General features: G+C 42.5%; 1 protein-coding gene across 1 annotated transcript in view; it reads left to right on the top strand.

Annotated features, from left to right (window-relative positions):
- The window catches only part of cped1 (cadherin-like and PC-esterase domain containing 1), a 74244-nt gene that overhangs the window by 18329 nt on the left and 33497 nt on the right, over nt 1-22418 (top strand). Inside the window, exons 4-12 of the mRNA XM_020491038.2 lie at nt 298-379; nt 3304-3388; nt 3530-3686; nt 16350-16480; nt 16578-16653; nt 18496-18660; nt 18814-18918; nt 20685-20839; nt 21928-21998. Of these exons, the coding sequence (XP_020346627.1) occupies nt 298-379; nt 3304-3388; nt 3530-3686; nt 16350-16480; nt 16578-16653; nt 18496-18660; nt 18814-18918; nt 20685-20839; nt 21928-21998 (1027 nt within the window). The remainder of the gene's footprint in view (nt 1-297; nt 380-3303; nt 3389-3529; nt 3687-16349; nt 16481-16577; nt 16654-18495; nt 18661-18813; nt 18919-20684; nt 20840-21927; nt 21999-22418) is intronic.

A 22418-nucleotide genomic window follows, 5' to 3' on the forward strand; every position in this document is an offset into this window, starting at 1 on the left:
ACACGACAGGAAAACACACAGTGAACTCCTCCAACAACAAACATCACATTCCCTTCTCCCTCTCTCCTTTACACACCCTCCTATAACACTAACATCCCATAACATCAGACTGCATAGGACCATCCTTAGCATTGTCCCAGATCTGTTTGTTGCTAGTACTATGGTCTATAGGAGTCGGCAAGACAGCACAAACAGATCTGGGACCTGGCTAAGTCCTCTGGCCTCAACTTCAAACAAGTCCACTAACTTTAATTTGTTGCCTTTGGATCCACTGGATCCCATCTGTCATCTCCTCAGGTCAACATGATACCTGGGCTGGTGGGGGCCTTCTCTGATGTGGATGGGCTCTGTCGCTTCCAGACAGACAGCCGGCTAGCAGGTGAGTCTACAGGTGGAGCACTGAGTGATACACGATATCTGGGCTGTGTTCATTATGCACCAAACTGAAGACAACTGACTGAAACGGGGAGACTTGTCCAATAAGAAACGTTGAAAACATTTTCTGTCGTGTGCCCTAATGAACACGACCTAGGTGAGTCATCACCTGTTACCAGACAACCTTTAGTTTTCAGGCGAGCTCTTTGAGTTCCTTAAGGTAGAGATTTGGACCAATGCTAGCAAACATTTAAAATACAGATGTGTTTTCATGGAAATGACCCATATGTAATTAGACCTGTAGAACTTCTATAAATTGTATAAACTTCTATAAATTGAATTACTTATTAGTACTATTTAAGGTTGTATCAGTGGAAACCGTAGATGATGAGGTGAAGATACATTTTGGAGAAGATGCGTGGTTGTTTTGTTCAAAAGGTTTCAGGGCTTTCATACCTGCTCTCTCTCTCTATAATTTTGCTTTCTGAGAACGATCAGTTCAGAGAAGTTGTTAATAATGACCCAATGCATCTCTGCTTATATTCGTCCTCTGTTAGGAGGACACTTATCTCATTATATCTCAGAAGGAAGATAACGACAAACAACGGGCTTGACTTAGACAATAACTGAGGGTCCTCTGTGTGTTCTCCTCCACCGGTTTACTCTTTGTTTAGAGTTCTCTTCCCTGTACAGAACAGATTGTCTCCAACTTCTAAAACAATATTGTCCTTTCTTTTTGGCTCGTCTCCCACACAAATGTTGACATTGGGGCAGTCCTGGGTGGGGCAGCCCCTCTTCAGGTCATTTAGACTGCTCACACCCACCTTCCTTAGACCAGGACCCAGGTCTCTGCCCACCCCCCTTCCTTAGACCAGGACCCAGGTCTCTGCCCACCCCCCTTCCTTAGACCAGGACCCAGGTCTCTGCCCACCCCCCTTCCTTAGACCAGGACCCAGGTCTCTGCCTACCCCCTCTTCCTTAGACCAGGACCCAGGTCTCTGCCCACCCCTCTTCCTTAGACCAGGACCCAGGTCTCTGCCCACCCCCCTTCCTTAGACCAGGACCCAGGTCTCTGCCCACCCCCCTTCCTTAGACCAGGTCCCAGGTCTCTGCCTACCCCCCCTTCCTTAGACCAGGACCCAGGTCTCTGCCCACCCCTCTTCCTTAGACCAGGACCCAGGTCTCTGCCCACCCCCCTTCCTTAGACCAGGACCCAGGTCTCTGCCCACCCCCCTTCCTTAGACCAGGACCCAGGTCTCTGCCCACCCCCCTTCCTTAGACCAGGACCCAGGTCTCTGCCTACCCCCTCTTCCTTAGACCAGGACCCAGGTCTCTGCCCACCCCTCTTCCTTAGACCAGGACCCAGGTCTCTGCCCACCCCCCTTCCTTAGACCAGGACCCAGGTCTCTGCCCACCCCCCTTCCTTAGACCAGGTCCCAGGTCTCTGCCTACCCCCCCTTCCTTAGACCAGGACCCAGGTCTCTGCCCACCCCTCTTCCTTAGACCAGGACCCAGGTCTCTGCCCACCCCCCTTCCTTAGACCAGGACCCAGGTCTCTGCCCACCCCCCTTCCTTAGACCAGGACCCAGGTCTCTGCCCACCCCCCTTCCTTAGACCAGGACCCAGGTCTCTGCCCACCCCTCTTCCTTAGACCAGGAACCAGGTCTCTGCCTACCCCCCTTCCTTAGACCAGGACCCAGGTCTCTGCCCACCCCCCTTCCTTAGACCAGGTCCCAGGTCTCTGCCTACCCCCCCTTCCTTAGACCAGGACCCAGGTCTCTGCCCACCCCTCTTCCTTAGACCAGGACCCAGGTCTCTGCCCACCCCCCTTCCTTAGACCAGGACCCAGGTCTCTGCCCACCCCCCTTCCTTAGACCAGGACCCAGGTCTCTGCCCACCCCCCTTCCTTAGACCAGGACCCAGGTCTCTGCCCACCCCTCTTCCTTAGACCAGGAACCAGGTCTCTGCCTACCCCCCTTCCTTAGACCAGGACCCAGGTCTCTGCCCACCCCCCTTCCTTAGACCAGGACTCAGGTCTCTGCCCACCCTTTGTTTGAGAACATCATTTATATTACAAACGGCAGAGTGAATCTGACTGACACAGGCACAACCAACAATCACTGCCATGTCCCAGGTACAGGAGGAGAGGAGGGGCAGGGGGGTCCGTTTCCTGGTTTGGGCCTAATTCAGGGTCTTGTGTGGTTTCAGGGAATATAGTATTGTTTGATTTCCTCCGTCTTTCGGATTGAATCTAGCTCCATTAGAACTCGGAAATATTGAACGTTAGATTGTGATTCAGATATCGTATGTGAGGGATGTGGATTACCAGTAGAACGGATTCGAATTTAAGTGCTTTGTTCATCCTTCTCTGGCCAATGATTTGAGTCCGAGGAATGTGAGAGGAGTTTGGATCATGCCCAGGACTGATAGTGATTTGGGCCTTAGAACACACACCCTCTCTACTGGCGCCATGTTTCCACCGGTGGGAAATTTCATTAGTAGTACGGTGCCAGAGAATGACAACACACTCTCACTCCCTCCCACTGGGCACACACTGGTTGAATCAACGTTGTTTCCACGTCATTTCAAGGAAATCACGTTGAACCAATGTGGATTAGACGTTGAATTGACATCTGTGCCCAGTGGGCTGTTGATATGCAAAGCATAACATGTACAGGGATTGACACTTATTAGGCAAGGACACACACACAGCTGCTCTACTATTTCATAACTCATAACCAGCACAAGGAATGCAAACTCAGCAAAAAAGGAACTGCTCTACTCCACCTCGGATAATGGCCCTGATGTCAACCCCTTGTGACAGTATAGGATAGATGATAAATTCAACCGTCTATGTCATCACTAGTTACAGATTACTGTCTCTCATCACTTGTGTGTGTGATCCTCTGTAACCGTGTTTTGTTTCAGGCCTGGCATTACGCATCAATCCATCTGCCTGTGGATCGCCCCTCCCCAAGCTGGGAGATGTTCGTCATGTGGCACATGGTGATTGGTCAGTCAACTTTGCCAGTAATAACATGTTTACCTTAGTCGAAACTGACAGCTCAGTTATGTGCAGGGGTCTATTGTTGAAATAAATGGGTTTGATTTTCTTAGCTAATGTTATCGTTGTTGATGTTTTCCCTTCCCTTAGGAACCCAGCTATCACCACACTTAACTTGGTGAGCCCTGGCCTCTTTGCCATGGTGACGGTTTATGTCCTGGTCACCTCGGTAACGCCGCTCACAGCCTTCCTTCATCACACGGGCCTGGTCAGGACAAACGAAGACATGGACAGCTACACCACACAGGTACTGAGGACGCTATTCAATCTAATCTGTTCACCAGGTAACTGGGGTTATAAATGCATTATATTCAATGTGATATACAGCTGAAGTCGGAGGTTTACATACACCTTAGCCAAATACATTTAAACTCAGCTTTTCACAATTCCTGACATTTAATCCTAGTAAAAATTCCCTGTCTTAGGTCAGTTAGGATCACCACTTTATTTTAAGAATGTGAAATGTCAGAATAATAATAGAGATATTTATTTATTTCAGCTTTTATTTCTTTCATCACATCCCAGTGGGTCAGAAGTTTACATACACTCAATTAGTATTTGGTAGCATTGCCTTTAAATTGTTTAACTTGGGTCAAAGGTTTTGGGTAGCCTTCCACAAGCTTCCTACAATAAGTTGGGTGAATTTTGGCCCATTCCTCTTGACAGAGCTGGTGTAACTGAGTCAGGTTTTTAGGCCTCCTTGCTCGCACACGCTTTTTCAGTTCTGACCGCAAATTTTCTATAGGATTGAGTTCAGGGCTTTGTGATGGTCACTCCAATACCTTAACTTTGTTGTCCTTAAGCCATTTTGCCACAACTTTGGAATTATGCTTGGGGTCATTGTCCATTTGCGACCAAGCTTTAACTTCCTGACTGATGTCTTGAGATGTTGCTTCAATATATCCACATACTTTTCCTACCTCATGATGCCATCTATTTTGTGAAGTGCACCAGTCCCTCCTGCAGCAAAGCACCCCCACAACATGATGCTGCCACCCACGTGCTTCACATTTGGGATGGTGTTCTTTGTCTTGCAAGCCTCCCCCCTTTTTCCTCCAAACATAACGGTGGTCATTATGGCCAAACAGTTCTATTTTTGTTTCATCAGACCAGAGGACATTTCTCCAAAAAGTAAGATCTTTGTCCCCATGTGCAGTTGCAAACCGTAGTCTGGCTTTTTTATGGCGGTTTTTCTTGCTGAGCTGCCTTTCAGGTTATTGTCGATATGGGACTCATTTTACTGTGGAAATAGATACTTTTGTACCTGTTTCCTCCAGCATCTTCACAAGGTCCTTTACTGTTGTTCTGGGATTGATTTGCACTTTTCGCACCAAAGTACATCTCTAGGAGACAGAACGCGTCTCCTTCCTGAGCGCTATTGCTCCCACAGATGAACCAGACTTGTGGAGATCTACAATTGTTTTCTAATGTCTTGGCTGATTTCTTTTGATTTTCCCATGATGTCAAGCAAAGAGGCACTGAGTTTGAAGGTAGGCCTTGAAATACATCCACAGGTACACCTCCAATTGACTCAAATGATGTCAATTAGCCTATCAGAAGCTTCTAAAACCATGCCGTAATTTTCCAAGCTGTTTAAAGGCATAGTCAACTTAGTATATGTAAACTTCTGACCCCTTGGAATTGAGATTTAGTGAAATTATCTGTCTGTAAACAATTGTTGAAAAAATTACTCGTCATGCACAAACTATAGTTTGCACAAACTATAGTTTGCCAACAAGACATTTGTGAAGTGGTTGAAATGTGAACTTTAATGACTCCAACCTAAGTGTATGTATACTTCCGACTTCAGCTGTGTACGTGTGTGTGTGTGTGTGTGTATATATATATATATATTAGTACTAGTCAAAAGATTGGACGCAATTACACATTCCAGAGATTTTCTTTATTTTTACTGCTACAATAATAGTGAAGACATCAAAACCATGAAACAACACATATGGAATCATGTACCGTAGTCACCAAAAAAGTGTTAACAAATCTAAATATATTTAATATTTTAGATTCTTCAAAAGTAGCCACATTTTACCTTGATTACAGCTTGGCACACTCTTGGCATTCTCTCAACCAACTTCATGAGGTAGTCACCTGGAATGCTTTTCGATTAACAGGCGTGCCGTTAAAAGTTTATTCATGGATTTTTTTCCCTTCTTAATGCGTTTGAGCTAATCAGTTGTGTTGTGACAAGGTAGGGGTGGTATACTGAAGATAACCCTATTTGGTAAAAGACCAAGTCGATATTATGGCATGAATATCTCAAATAAGCAAAGAGAAACAACAGTCCATCATTACTTTAAGACATGAATGTCAGTCAATCTGGAAAATTCAAGTGCAGTCGCAAAAACCATCAAGCGCTATGATGAAACTGGCTCTGCTGCAGAGGGTAAGTTCATTGAAATGAACTGCACCTCAGATAGCAGCCCAAATAAATGCTTCACAGAGTTCAAGTAACAGACACATCTCAACATCAACTGTTCAGGCTGCGTGAATCAGGCCTTCATGGTCGAGTTGCTGCAAAAAAAACACTACTAAAGAAGAAGAGACTTGCTTGGACCAAGAAACATGAGGAATGGACATTAGACCTGTGGAAATATGTCCTTTGAACTGATGAGTCCAAATGTGAGATTTTTGGTTCCAACTGCCAATTCTTTGTGAGACGCAGAGTAGGTGAACGGATGATCTCCGCATGTGTGGTTCCCACCATGAAGCATGGAGGAGGACATGTGATGGTGTGGGGGTGCTTTGCTGGTGACACTGTCTGTGATTTATTTAGAATTCAAGACACACTTAACCAGAATGGCTACCACAGCATTCTGCAGCGATACGCCATCCCATTTGGTTTGCCCTTAGTGGGAATATCATTTGTTTTTCAACAAGACAATGACCCAAAACACACCTCCAGGCTGTGTAAGGGCTATTTGACCAAGGAGAGTGATGGAGTGCTGTCACAGATGACCAGGCCTCCACAATCACCCGACTTCAACCCAATTGAGATTGTTTGGGATGAGTTGGAACGCAGAGTAAAGGAAAAGCAGCCAACAAGTGCTCAGCATATGTGGGAACTCCTTCATGACTGCTGAAAAAGCATTCCTCATGAAGCTGATTGAGAGAATGCCAAGAGTGTGCTAAGCAGTCATCAAGGCAAAGTGTGGATACTTTTGAAGAATCTAAAATATTAAATATATTTTGATTTGTTTAAAACTTTTTTGGTTACTACATGATTCCATATGTGTTATTTCATAGTTTTGATGTCTTCACTATTCTTTTACAATGTAGAAAATAGTAAAAATCAAGAAAAACCTTTGAATGAGTAGGTGTGTCCAAACTTTTTACTGGCAATACGGTAGTATATATATATATACTACCGTTCAAAAGTTTGGGGTCACTTAGAAATGTCCTTGTTTTTGAAAGAAAAGCACATTTTTTGTCCATTAAAATAACATCAAATTGATCAGAAATATAGTGTAGACATTGTTTATTTTGTAAATGACTATTGTAGCTGGAAACAGCTGATTTAAAAAAAAAATGGAATACCTACATTTATCAGCAACCATCGCTCCTGTGTTCCAATGGCACGTTGTGTTAGCTCGTCCAAGTTTACCATTTTAAAAAGCTAATTGATCATTAGAAAACCCTTTTGCAATTCTGTTAGCACAGCTGAAAGCTGCTGTCCTGATTAAAGAAGCAATAAAACTGGCTTCTTTAGACTAGTTGAGTATCTGGAGCTACAGCATTTGTGGGTTCAATTACAGGCTCAAAATGGCCAGAAACAAAGACCTTCTTCGGAAACGCGTCAATCTATTCTTATTCTGAGAAATTAAGGCTATTCCATGCGAGAAACTGTAGATCTCGTACAACACTGTGTGCTACTCCCTTCACAGAACAGCGCAAACTGGCACTAACCAGAATAGAAAGAGGAGTGGGAGGCCCCGGTGCACAACTGAGCAAGAGGACAAGTACATTAGTATCTAGTTTGAGAAACAGACGCCTCACAAGTCCTCAACTGGCAGCTTCATTAAATAGTACTGGCAAAACACTGATCTCAACGTCAACAGTGAAGAGGCGACTCCGGGATGCTGGCCTTCTAGGCAGAGTTGCAAAGAAAAAGCCATATCTCAGGCTGGCCAATAAAAATAAAAAGATTAAGATGGGCAAAAGAACACAGACAGAGGAACTCTACCTAGAGGAACTCTACCTAGAAGGCCAGCATTCCGGAGACTGGTGTTTTGCAGGTACTATTTAATGCACTCCTATGTAGATATTCCATTAAAAATCGGCCTTTTCCTGTTACAATGGTAATTTACAATGTCTACACTGTATTTCTAATCAATTTAATGTTAATCGTAAAAAAAATAGCTTTTCTTTAAAAAACAAGGGCATTTTGTAAGTGACCCCAAACTTTTGAACGGTAGTGTTTGTGTAGGGCCATATTCAATAAAATAGGGTATATATATATATATATATATACAGTACAGATCTTGAGCTTGAGCTTGTTTCTTCAGAATTCTCCAGAATGTTTGCCCTGCGTATTTTCTCCATGTGATGTTGATTAGGCTGTTACAGCTGTGTAGTGGAGGGTTGTGTGATAGCTGGCTAAGTGCGTTCCTAGCATATTGCTCGTAAATGAACTTAGGGCTTTCAATTCACACTGTGCTGCAAACAGGCCAAGTGGATACACTCTGTCTGCACATGCAGTATAATGGATAGATTGGATATATAGCTTTAAGGGAACATAATGCTTTTGCTATTTATTTTCTCCAGTTATTTCTTAAAGTTACATTCAGGCCTAGTGTTGTTTTTGTGCTTCTTTAGTCGTAAACATGCTAAAATATTGGAGCATGTGCAAACACACACACGCATACACAAAACTACTGCCAAAACGGTCTCTCCCTGGCAGAAACACAGTAAACCATAGTGTTCCTTTCCAATAACCCAACTTTCCACTCTGTTATTCCAATCAACTATCGAATCTTATCCAATCTCATATCTCTTCTGACTAGTTAACCTCTCGTTGACATCTCCTACGTGTCTCTGTAACTCACACTAGCTGAGTCACCAGATGACCAAAACCATGCCAAATATCTGGAGCTCTGAACATCCTGATCCTACTGCCATTATGATGTTGTTGTCTCCGGAGACTTCCAGTCCCCTTTAAAAGGCCCTATTAATAGTGTTCAGTGTTTGTTTGTTCGTGTATCCGGGTAATTCTGCAACTATGGGAACTTCTATGTACTCAGGGTCAATTTGGGGGATTTTATTTAAAAAAATATATAGTTTTTACTCTTTATATGTGAAGTTCACACTCCAATAACCCCATATATTTTTTCAACGCCTCTATCAAGTATTTTAGCTACTTTTCAGATGCATTTTATACCTCAATTTCACTGTTTTGCCCTTGTCCCTGACCCAGGCTTTTGAGCTTCTACTATGTTTTTCTTTGAGAAAACATGAATAATTACACATTATGTCAATTAAATCAAATCTATTTCAATATTTATTGTGAGTATGCCCTTTATATTGTTATTTACACAAAATATACCTGTCCTTTGGTAGTGGTGTAATTTTCACCACTGAGGGAAAATTCCTCATTAACCCATTTAATCCCACATTTTTCCCAGACATGAAAATATCCAAATCAAGTGTCATTAGTAACCCTTTGAGGTAATCAATCATCAATTTTTTGAAATTTTAATGGATAAGTAGGTGAAAAAGTGTGTTTTATGGTCGGTCACAATTGTGACCGGTGGGATAATGTTACGTATACTGAAATAACATATTTCTCATATGCAGTTATCAAAGTTCTTATAAATCCCAACCCAGTTATTAACACATTTAAAACTCTGTCACTAGCAGTCCCCAGCATTGCCACAAGAATGTCCCGTCACATTCTAGTGTGACTATTTTACACATCAAAAACCCTTATACAACACGATATGAATACTGAGAGCAAAGACAACAAGACAACAACCATCAACGTATTTCAACATTGTTACTTTAGTGCAACATGTACTGAAACATTAATATTGTAAATTCATTGTAACATTTGAACTTGTACTTCAGTGCAATATTCATTGTAACATTGTCATTGACATTTTAGTGCAACATTCACTAACAACTGTATAGCAGTCGTGTGATTCATTCCCACTGAACATAAAGGTAACATGTAGGATAGGTAGCCTGTAGAATATGCATGCAAGTAGAGGCCTACATTGAACAAAATACAATTATATATATATATATATATATATATATATATATATATATATATATATATATATATATATATATATATATATATATATATATATAGTGGGGCAAAAAAGTATTTAGTCAGCCACCAATTGTGCAAGTTCTCCCACTTAAAGATGAGAGAGGCCTGTAATGTTCATCATAGGTACACTTCAACTATGACAGAACAAAATGAGAAAAAAATTCCAGAAAATCACATTGTAGGATTTTTTATGAATTTATTTGCAAATTATGGTGGAAAATAAGTATTTGGTCAATAACAAAAGTTTATCTCAATACTTTGTTATATACCCTTTGTTGGCAATGACAGAGGTCAAACGTTTTCTGTAAGTCTTCACAAGGTTTTCACACACTGTTGCTGGTATTTTGGCCCATTCCTCCATGCAGATCTTCTCTAGAGCAGTGATGTTTTGGGGCTGTTGAGATCTGGAGACTGGCTAGGCCACTCCAGGACCTTGAAATGCGTCTTACGAAGCCTCTCCTTTGTTGCCCGGGCAGTGTGTTTGGGATCATTGTCATGCTGAAAGACCCTGCCACGTTTCATCTTCAATGCCCTTGCTGATGGAAGGAGGTTTTCACTCAAAATCTCACAATACATGGCCCCATTCATTCTTTCCTTTACACGGATCAGTCGTCCTGGTCCCTTTGCAGAAAAACAGCCCCAAAGCATGATGTTTCCACCCCATGCTTCACAGTAGGTATGGTGTTCTTTGGATGCAACATTCTTTGTCCTCCAAACACGACGACTAGAGTTTTTACCAAAAAGTTATATTTGGCTTCATCTGACCATATGACATTCTCCCAATCTTCTTCTGGATCATCCAAATGCTCTCTAGCAAACTTCAGACGGGCCTGGACATGTACTGGCTTAAGCAGGGGGACACGTCTGGCACTGCAGGATTTGAGTCCCTGGTGGCGTAGTGTGTTACTGATGGTAGGCTTTGTTACTTTGATCCCAGCTCTCTGCAGGTCATTCACTAGGTCCCCCCGTGTGGTTCTGGGATTTTTGCTCACCTTTCTTGTGATAAATTTGACCCCACGGGGTGAGATCTTGCCTGGAGCCCCAGATCGAGGGAGATTATCAGTGGTCTTGTATGTCTTCCATTTCCTAATAATTGCTCCCACATTTGATTTCTTCAAACCAAGCTGCTTACCTATTGCAGATTCAGTCTTCCCAGCCTGGTGCAGGTCTACAATTTTGTTTCTGTTGTCCTTTGACAGCTCTTTGGTCTTGGCCATAGTGGAGCTTGGAGTGTGACTGTTTGAGGTTGTGGACAGGTGTCTTTTATACTGATAACAAGTTCAAACAGGTGCCATTAATACAGGTAACGAGTGGAGGACAGAGGAGCCTCGAAAAAGAAGAAGTTACAGGTCTGTGAGAGACAGAAATCTTGCTTGTTTATAGGTGACCAAATACTTATTTTACACCATATTTTGCAGATAAATTAATTTAAAATCCTACAATGTGATTTTCTGGATTTTTTTCTCATTTTGTCTGTCATAGTTTAAGTGTAGCTTTGATGAAAATGACAGGCCTCTCTCATCTTTTTAAGTGGGAGAACTTGCACAATTGGTGGCTGACTAAATACTTTTTTGCCCCACTGTGTGTGTGTGTGTGTGTGTGTGTGTATATATATATATATATATATATATATATATATATATATATATATATATATATATATATATATATATATATAATAGAGTTAGGCTTCAGAACCAAGTGCAAGATTAGTTTGTGCATCACTGTTTTGAACTACGATCAGTCAGACCTACTGTCATACAGGATGTCTTGAATCAATTGACCTTCTTTTCCAAAGACATTTCAGTCATTTTGATTGTCTTTTTCGTTGACTTTTCTTTTCTTCCTAGAGTCCGTTGTACTGCTTCTCCTCTATCGACTTTTCTTTTCTTCCTAGAGTCCGTTGTACTGCTTCTCCTCTATCGACTTTTCTTTTCTTCCTAGAGTCCGTTGTACTGCTTCTCCTCTATCGACTTTTCTTTTCTTCCTAGAGTCCGTTGTACTGCTTCTACTCACCCTTTATCGACTTTTCTTTTTTTCTTTTCATGTCTTTTTCAGCCCTTTTTCATTCGCTCTTATCTCCTTTTCTACTGTCCATTGTATATCTTGAAGCACCCAATGTGCAGTGGCGCTTTGCATTTCTCACATGCATACGTAATACGTTTGTCCCAATGACGACTTCTCTGGAACCGGTGCATCGTGTTGATTGGCCAGTGAGAAGCTTTGTCATATCTTGCCTGATCTTCAACAGTAGCAGCCAGTAAACATCTCCTTCCATGGCCCAGTGGTTTCGTGCCAAACTTTTGCATATTTGGGCTGTATACTATGTGTTTTGGAATCACATCAGTGGCAGGCCTCTTCGATCGTTTGAACCCTCAATCTTTATTTTTGACCACCTGCAGCTTTTCCCTTGGCTCTTCTGGCTGACCCCTATGGCTTGTAGAGGCCCTTGGCTCTTCTGGCTGACCCCTATGGCTTGTAGAGGCCCTTGGCTCTTCTGACTGGATCCTCTGGCGGGTAGAGGCCTTTTGGCTCTTCATTATCACCAATGGAGGGGGGTGGGGAAGATTGTGGATGGGGGGGTGAGGGGTAGGTCATCATCACTGATAACATTGTTCCTGTCATGATCTGTTTGCATAGGTTCAGCATATGCATTCCATATCTGACCCATCGCTATCACAATCACTCAGGACAGCATCTTTCTCATTTTGAGGGATAACTGCAATGTTGCATGCCTTGTCTGGGCAGTCACCTAGATCCAACATATCCTGAACTTGACTCAAAGTGAAACTAAAAGAAAGAACAGAGTAGAAAGTTAGGTAAAACAAGAACTATGTATGTGTATAACTATGTGTATGATGCACTGTGTTATCCCGCTTGGTCACTATTGTTGCCGTCTACATATTTACACATTCTATGACCACACTGAACAAAGTTGAGTAATTGCAAATGCATATATCAATACTATACACCTTAAAGATGATGTGTACCAAAAAACTTTGTCCTAACTTTATTTTAACATACTTCACTAACCTTTTGTTTGGGAGCTTTGATGCAGCCATCCTCTTCTCATGGTGCAACCAGGAAGTAAACAGCTCTGGTCATGTGACAATTTACACTAAACATGTGACACTGCACATCATTCATTGAGACCCTTTATTATTTCAATATGTGCTGGAAATGCATTGATAGATCATTCAGTAACATTTTTAGAGCCTTATAACTGAAAACGTTTTTTAGTGACCTATGGGATTAAATAGGTTAAATAAAGTTTTGTCAAGAGAATGTTCATTTAATTACCATGGAAACGTATTGTGACACAGAATCACATGTCTGCAGAGGACAGTTGTTCCAGATGTGATGTCCAGAAGTTGAAGAAAAATCTAGGTAAATATTGCTTGTGTAGAGAATATGTTTTATCGTCAGTCATTTCCAAACAGGCTACAATTTCTTTAATTTGTGGTGGAATTTTGATTTTTCAAATATATTTGATGTATTTAGTGTAAAACATATGCTAGTTATAATACTGGACAAAGCATGCTAAGCAGTCAGATTTTTATCCAAAAACAGCAGAAGCATAATTTCCATCACAACCTTACCTGTGTTGGAAATGACAGGAAGTGGTGGAAATGACAAATCCATTATGTTATTACTTTAGGCTTATTTAATCATGTTTTAAATTGCTTTAGTCTAGAAAATGCTCCAGGGTGTGACTATTGGAAAACTTAAGTAGTATTTTTCTTTGTTTTTAGAAGATGCCACATAAAACAGCACAGAGGTCACAGACATAGAAACAAAATAAAAAATGATCCTATACAACACCAGGAACATCTGCAAAAAGACAGGGAGAGATACTGGAAGAAAAAAGAGAAGGGAGAAGTGATATATATCTCTGAGCTTACAAAGGAAGAGATGGCAATTGAAATGCAACCAACGGAATAGAAGACAGACTTTAAAGAGAACAGTTGCAATGGAGACCTACCTATCAGGCAACACAACACCTTAGTCGCCAGATGACTTTTAGCCAGAACGTGAGGCCATCATACTTGCCCCTAACTTACCTGCCCTGATGCACGCCCTTGATACCCCTTCCTCATCATGTGCAACAGGAATGAGAAGTCTAATACTTGCTAAAAGGAAAAAGGTTGGAAGAGGTCGCTCAAAAACAAATGTCAAACCTGATAAAGCATAACGGAAAACTGAGATATACTAAAAAAGGTATGATCAACTGATGAAGAAAATGGATAAAGATTCCCTAAAGACAAAGATAAAACAGAAAATGAAGGGAACTCCGAAGAACTTGAGAAGGATTTTATTGTTTCAAAATGCCATCATTGCAGAGTTAAAGCAAAAGTATTTAAAAAAATGGACAGTGCCAAGGACAAACAAGTGGCCTCAAAAATGCTCACAGGCAACATCCTGAGAAAGTATGGCCTGGTCAAAGCTGCAAACAGAGAATTTGGATTTGTTCAGAGGCAACAGTCCGGGATAGGGACACATGTCTCTGCAAAACCCACGCCAACCTCCAGTTCATGGCGGACAAACTACAGCATCACAAAGTGATCAGCTGCAGCAACAATGAGAACCTTATTGAGTCGTTGTGCTGTGAGAACCTGAAGAAAGAGTGCATGTACACAGTGCTCCCTTTGCCAAGCCAAAGAGCTTAAAACATCTGACTTTGATGCTGGTGAGCAGACATGGTGGTTTGAGTGGAAAAACAAAGCTGAAGAGGGAAACATGGAGAAGGTCACTGTACATTTGACAGTATAAGAAAAGGTATGTGGAGCACTGCATATTCTTCTGGAGGACTTCTTCAAAGGATTGAAAGAGAAGTTGAGGAAACGCATGTACAACGTTCGACACCAATACTCCAAACTGAGAGAATTAAAAGAGAATCTGAGGAAAGAGGAGATCATCGTGCATATTGACTTTGCAGAGAATTTAGGGGCGCAACTTTGACTGGGGACAGGGGGGGGGGCATATCCCTCTCACATTCTGAAATTGCATTTTTGTCCCCTCCAGTTTTATTTAAATGTAATACAAAATGAGGCAACGGTGTGCTTTAGGACCATGCAGACACCTCCGAGGTCGGGTAGGCTGTTTGGAGTGTTCATCCGACAGGATAAAACAAATTATTATAATTATTTCCCCCCCACTTCTAAAACCAAAGTTGTACCACTGAGAACTACCTGCGTAAATACACCAGTGAAATCCAGGCAGTTCACTTTGGTGATTCTCACATGCAGGTGACTCTCCACACCTCTGTTGGACATACCACAAATGATACCGTTTCACTTTGCTCACTGAGCTCTTCTATGCGGATGACCCCTCTGCAATCTGGGCTCATCTCTCAAAAACACTGGCCTACTTCCTTGAGCGCTGCCCACTTTACGAATCTTACTTTTTCTTAAATTAATTAAATGTTCTACAATGATTGTTGTTCAAAGTGTTTGCAATAAAATATTGTTTTCATAAGTTGTTCTTTTTACGTAGATATCATTTCCACCACACCCATATTTTTAGGTAAATTAATATATTGTGTATAATTTACATTGATTGATTTGTTTTAGATTAGGGAAATCATATGGTTGTTATCATCATCTCACAAAAAGGTTGGGTGGAAATGACACTATTTTTTTTATGATAAATAAATATTTTCAGCTGTCACAAAGGCAAGTTTATACATTCAGGCATTGTGTTGAATTATTAATTTGAGGAAAATCTTTAAAAAGCACTTAAAATAATATGCAAAGTTAATGTACAAATGTATAAGAAATGTGTTACAATTATATGTATATGTTTAATTTTCTAACTAAATGGATGTTTAATGATGTGATGGAAATGACATTTGTTTATGGCTGTCTGAGAAAAATGACGAAAATATATCAATTCCTGAATAATACAATCGCAGCCATTATCAGATATTATTTCTAAACAAATCAAAGACGATTATAATACTGTTAAAATGGTGTTTCAATACATTTTAATTTCCCGAAAGCTTGCCGGGCCAAAGTGCACGAAATTGCAAAATCACCCATGCGCATGCATGTGTTGCTGTGGACTAGCCAAACACGCCACATGCTTCGGATTTGAGTACAGTAATGCCTGATTCCCAACCCTGTCCAACCGTCACTCACTGGCACCTTATTGGGATTATCTCAAATGAAATCTGTCTCTGTCAGATTAAATGAAATCTAACTAGATTAGATCTATTAGAAGTAATATTGATGGGACTGAGAGTGTGGTTGGAGTTTTCATCTGTCATATCAAAACTGGGGTTGTGGATTAGCGAATGTTGACTATTACTGCCACCTGTTGGAACAGAGTATCAAGTGTTTATTTGCCGCAGCAGTGCGTAGCATGTGATCAATTCCTTTTAAATATGACATGGAATCTCTCCATAGGAGAGCGAATCAGTTATTTATTTGACTGATACTGAGGTGTTATAATTAAATTGGACTATATCCAACTCTGCTGGGTACAGACTTGAACTTCTTCAGACTTTGTTTTTTAACTCTTGACAACTTTTCTCTCTTTATCCTCCCCCTCTCTTTCTCTATCCCATTTTCTCTCTCTTTCTGTCTTTCTTTTTTTTTTACTCTCGCTTTCTCCTCTTCTCAGCTCAAGCCCTTTCTTCTGCAGCAGCTGGGTCCTGATGCATCCCATGAGGCCTTGGACCATGTGAAGGAGGTCATAGGTCAGGTGTTGAGGGTGGCAGCATTGACCAATGAGGAGCCTAGCTCTCGGCACAGGTTAGCCACCCTCGGATCAACCTCACAACTGTTCAATTATTCATCTTTGTACATTGTTCTGATTTGTCACTATTCTATGTGACTGTTTCTCCTGTAGGTGGTGTCTCCTGTGTTTCCAGCTGATGACATTCACTCTTCAGTTCAGTGGTTCCCTTCTGCCTATCATAGTGAAGGTAAGAGGGGGTTATTACTTGATCGGCACATTACTACTGTAGCCGGTCTCTACTGATGCTGTTTTAGAGTACTCACTAGGTGGTGCCATAAGACTGTGAGATTGCAACATTCAAAGATGTCAACATGCACTATATATCCAAAGGTATGTGGACACCCCTTCAAATGAGTGGATTTAGTTATTTCAGCCACATCCGTTGCTGACAGGTGTATAAAATTGAGCACACAGCCATGCAATCTCCATAGACAAACATTTGCAGTTGAATGGCCTTACTGAGGAGCTCTGTGACTTTCAACGTGGCACCGTCATAGGATGCCACCTTTCCAACAATTCAGTTTGTCAAATTTCTGCCCCGCTAGAGCTGCCCTGGTCCACTGTATGTGCTGTTATTGTAGAAGTGGAAACTTCTAGGAGCACCAATGGCTCAGCCGCGAAGTGGTAGGCCACACAACTTCACAGAACGGGACTGCCGAATGGTGAAAAACGTAAAAAATGTCTGCCCTCGTTTGCAACACAACTCGTTTGCAACACAACCAAACTGCCACTGGAAGCAATGTCAGCACAATAACTGTTCGTCGGGAGCTTCATTAATTGTTTTTACCTGGCCGAGCAGCCGCACACAAGCCTAAGTTTACCATGCGGAATGCCAAGCGTCGGCTGGGTGGTGTAAAGCGCGCCGCCAGTGGACTCTGGAGCAGTGGAAACGCGTTCTCTGGAGTGATGAATCATGCTTCACCATCTGGCAGTCCGACAGACTAATCTGAGTTTGGTGGATGGCAGGAGAACGCTACATGCCCCAATGCATAGTGCCAACTGTAAAGTTTGGTGGAGGAGGAATAATGGTCTGGGGCTGTTTTTCATGGTTCGGGCTAGGCCCCTTAGTTCCAGTGACGTGAAATCTTAATACTACAATATACAATGACATTCTAGACGATTCTGGGATTCAAACTTTGTGGCAACAGTTTGGGGAAGGCCCTTTCCTGTTTCAGCATGACAATGTGCACAAAGCGATATCCATACAGAAATGGTTTGTTGAGATCGGTGTGGATGAACTTGACTGGCCTGCACAGAGCCCTGACTTCAACCCCATTGAACACCTTTGGTATGAATCGGAACGCAGACTGCGAGCCAGACCTAATCGCCCAACATCAGTGCCCGACCTCACGAGACCTCTTGTAGCTGAATGGATGCAATGTACCAACATCTAGTGGAAAGCCTTCCCAGAAGAGTGGAGGATGTTATAGCAGCAAAGGGAGGACCAACTAGATATTAATGCCCATGATTTTGGAATGAGACATTCGACAAGCAGGTGTCCACATACGTTTGGTCATGTAGTGTAACTTCCGAGTTGAGCAGAGAAGAGAGAGTCAGTATTTTAGCTGTTGTGCTGCATACATGTGGGTTGCATACAAACACACATGTGCACTCACACACAGACATACCCATTATGGACACTGCTGAGTGATACAACTAGTCGCAGTTATAAAAGCCATTTCACTTAAAGGGCCTCCTTTGAAGTATTTTAATTGGTTTGACCCAGAGATGCCTTCCCCTTTTTCCAGATTCCAAACATGGTATCCATTGGTTCCACTCCTATAAACCGAGCCACTAATAAACATGATGATGTTTCCTTCTGTAGGCTGTATAGCCTGTTCCATGTACTCATCTTAGGGAAACCAACATGTCTCTTAAGGTTCAATGTGACCAATTGGCACCCATTCATACGTTTCCAAAGGTATTAAGATAACTCATATATCCACTAGGTGGCAGAACATGCTTACTCTCAGTACCGTCCCTTAATGAAAGCCATTGCTAAAAGTTTCCCATAATCCCTGTCTGAAAGGCTGAGACTGACCTGCACTTTGATGGGCTGAGGGACCCAGGGTTTGACGGACAGATCACAAAAGAGTTCATCCTGGAAGATGCTCTTCTCTTCCTGCTCCCAGCACACAATGGACAGGCCAGACGGAAGAGCCCTTCACACACCGAGACAGACGATGGACAGAGGGTACTAAACAACTGTGTTTTAACTTAATAAATCACTCAATCTATGAGGGCAACGACGATGGACTCTTTTTAACATGACAATTTCAGAGGGAAATTTGTATGGGTATCATAATTCCACTGACCTTCACAATTTGTTTGGTATGTTTCTGGTCAGTATGGTGGCTGTGGGGGGACATACGGTCTCTGTCTACCAGAACACCAGACTCTCCTCCTCCTGCAGTTCCTCCGTCAGCTGAGGACACCAGGGCCATTTGAACTGGTAAACCTCTATTCCACATTACTCTCTGTTAAAGTGCATTCGGAAAGTATTCAGACCCCTTGCCTTTTTCCACATTTTTGTTACGTTACAGCCTAATCAATCTACACACAATACCCCATAATGACAATGCAAAAACAGGTTTTTAGACATTTTTGCAAATGTATTAAAAATAAAAACTGAAATATCACATTTACTTAAGTATTCAGACCCCTTACTCAGTACTTTGTTGAAGCACTTTTGGCAGCGATGACAGCCTTGAGTCTTATTGGGCATGATGCTACAAGCTTGGCACACCTGTATTTGGGTATTTTCTCGCATTTTTCTCTGCAGATCCACTCAAGCTCTGTCAGGTTGGATGGAGAGCGTCACTGCACAGCTATTTTCAGGTCTCTCCAGAGATGTTCGATCGGGTTCAAATCCGGACTCTGGCTGGGCCACTCAAGGACATTCAGAAACTTGTCCCGAAGCCGCTCCTGCGTTGTCTTGGCTGTGTGCTTAGGGGCGTTGTTCTGTTGGAAGGTAAACCTTCTCCCCATTCTGAGGTCCTGAGCGCTCTGGAGCAGGTTTTCATCAAGGTTCTCTCTGTACTTTGATCCATTCATCTTTCCCTCGATCCTGACTAGTCTCGCAGTCCCTGCCTCGGATAAACTTCCCCAAGCATGATGCTGCCACCACCATGCTTCATTGTAGGGATTGTATTGGCCAGGTGATGAGCGATACCTGCTTTTCTCCTGATGTAACGCTTGACATTCAGGCCAAAGAGTTTAATCTTGGTTTTATCACATCAGAGAATCCTGTTTCTCATGGTCTGAGAATCCTCTAGGTGCCTTTGGGCAAACTCGAAGTGGGCTGTCATGTGCGTTTAACTGAGGAGTGGCTTCCGTATGGCCACTTTACAATAAAGGCTTGATTGGTGGAGTGCTACAGAGATGGTTGTCCTTCTGAAAGGTTGTCCCATCTCCACAGAAGAACTCTGGAGTTCTGTCAGAGTGACCATCGGGTTCTTGGTCACCTCACTGACCAAGTACCTTCTCCCCTGATTGCTCAGTTTGGCCGGGTGGCCAGCTCTAGGAAGAGTCTTGGTGGTTCCAAACTTCTTCTATTTAAGAATGATAGAGACCACTGTGTTCTTGGGGACCTTCAATGCTGCACATTTTTGGTACCCTTCCCCAGATCTGTGCCTCGACACAATCCTGTCTCGTAGCTCTACGGACAATTCCTTCGACCTCATGGTTTTCTTTTTTTGCTCTGACATGCGCTGTCAACTGTGGGACCTTACATAGACAGGTGTGTGCCTTTACAAATCATGTCCAATCAATAGAATTTACCACAGGTGGACTCCAATCAAGTTGTAGAAACATCTCTAGGATGATCAATTGAAACAGGATGCACCTGAGCTCAATTTCGAGTCTCATAGAAAAGGGTCCGAATACTTATGTTTATAAGGTATTTCTGTTTTTTTATGTGTAATACATTTGCAAACATTTCTAAAAACTTGTTTTCGCTTTGTCATTATGGGGTATTCTATATAGATTTAGGAGGTACAAAAAATATGTAATCCATTTTGGAATAAGCTTGTAACGTAACCAAATGTGGATAAGGGGAAGGGGTCTGAATACTTACAAATGCACTGTATAGAGTATAACCAGATTCATTCTGAAGCATAATGTAATCAATGTTACAGAACACTTGCAGTGATTCCAGATTGTAATCATGTTATTTAGAGTGTCTGTATTTCCAGTAATTGAAAACTTGTCTATATCCAGCTTTATCCCGCAGCTTCTCCGCAGCGCTCTCCTATCCAAGACTTTCTCTTTCGATCGTTCCCTAGAGCGGAGGAGTTTGGGAGTGGGCTGCATTTCTCAGCATTGTTGGACAGAGTCTGTTCTCATTATACAGAGCAAAGGAACCAGACTTACAGGTGAGCACACACACACACACACACACGCACACACGCGCACACGCACACACACATATGTCAATCAGTTCACATGAGGTTCTGTTACCTTGCTCAATCTCCTTGGTGTTGTTTTACTCTCCATATATTTGGAAAGGATAGACCAAACAAAAAAAAAACTGACAACTGACTGGTCTTGGGGGGAATAAACTTGGCTGAATTTAAGGATGGTTTTCGTTCCTCAACCTCTCCTAAGCATCCCTTCATTAAGCCCCTGGCACATGTGCGTTAGTCTGGCTGTAGCAGGAGAGAGGAGCTTCAGGCACAATCCACTCAAACTGGAACAGAATTAGGTTAAATCCCTTCTTGGCTGGGTACTGGCTCCACTGGCGGGCCCCATCTGGCCTCCCATCCTTCCCAGGGCTGTGGCACGGAGCTGGGCTGCTGGCACTCAGAACACAGCCTCCCTCTGCCCTCGGGCTGGTCTGACTTCTGGGGCTGAGCACGGAGCTAGGAGCATGTAGCACACTCACGGGCAGGGAACCAGGCGGAATGATGAGGATGATGGGAGGAAAGAGAGGGAGGTAGTGGTGGAATGGGGATGGTAATGGGTAGAGGAAGGGTTGGTGATGGAAGGGTTTGGAAGAGGAGTGGAAGGGGAACAGGGTGCTGGATGTGGGAAGTGAAGGGAACTGGTGTGGAGGAGAAGAAAAGGGAGAGTTTATCAGGCTAGAGAAAAAGGAGAGAGTATCTGTATACTATACAGCCAGTATAGTTTACTTTGATTGGGTGAGAGTTATAACAAGTGCTGATAAACACCTCTGGACCTCTTGTAGGCTAGGAACCAATTGGAATGTTGACGCTGGCCAGGAAAGTTTGTGTGTTTTTACTATATCCATATTTATGAATTTGTGCAGTTGGTTTGTGTGAGACTGTAAATGTGATTGAGAGACTTATAAAAAGGTCAGTTTATTAGAGGGCTTAAAGTCTGTCATTGCTCTTTGGTTTTCTTTTATTGCAGGGACAATCCTCAGAATGACTGAGTGGATGTTCCCTGTTCCAATGGAACATTGTTTTCTCTCAATAATGACAGTCTTCCATGTTTCTCATAGGACCAATGAAGCAGAGACACAGACCGGGTGGGACCAACACTCAGGCTCCCAGGACCTCCCTGGAGACAAAGGTGAGGCGCTGCTCAGGTGTCGGCTAATTGGCTGGCTCTGGAGCACCTCACCAACAGGATGCATAGAAATGCATTGGAATTAGAATGCTGTATATCTCAATGGTTTGAAGTGTGACGCTCTGAATTCACCAGAGCTCCACACTGGGAAGCTTACGTGTCTTTTTGTAGGGCAAAACTGTTTGTGGAAGGTACAACACCGAGCACAGACCCTCTAGCTCACTCAACACTGTCGATATTCGTCTAGTTTCCTTATAGGCCTATTTGTTAGGGAAACTGTGAAGCCTGCTATATAGCCTATTTCTGTTTGAGTCTTTTATTAAAGAATGTGAAACAATGTTTCTGTTTGGTCCTTGCCATTACATCATGCATAGCTTTTCTTTATATGGCCTAAAATAAATGTGTTCATATGAGCAGAATGTT

This window comes from Oncorhynchus kisutch, linkage group LG9, assembly GCF_002021735.2.
Source record: "Oncorhynchus kisutch isolate 150728-3 linkage group LG9, Okis_V2, whole genome shotgun sequence".
NCBI classification, from domain to species: Eukaryota; Metazoa; Chordata; class Actinopteri; order Salmoniformes; family Salmonidae; genus Oncorhynchus; species Oncorhynchus kisutch.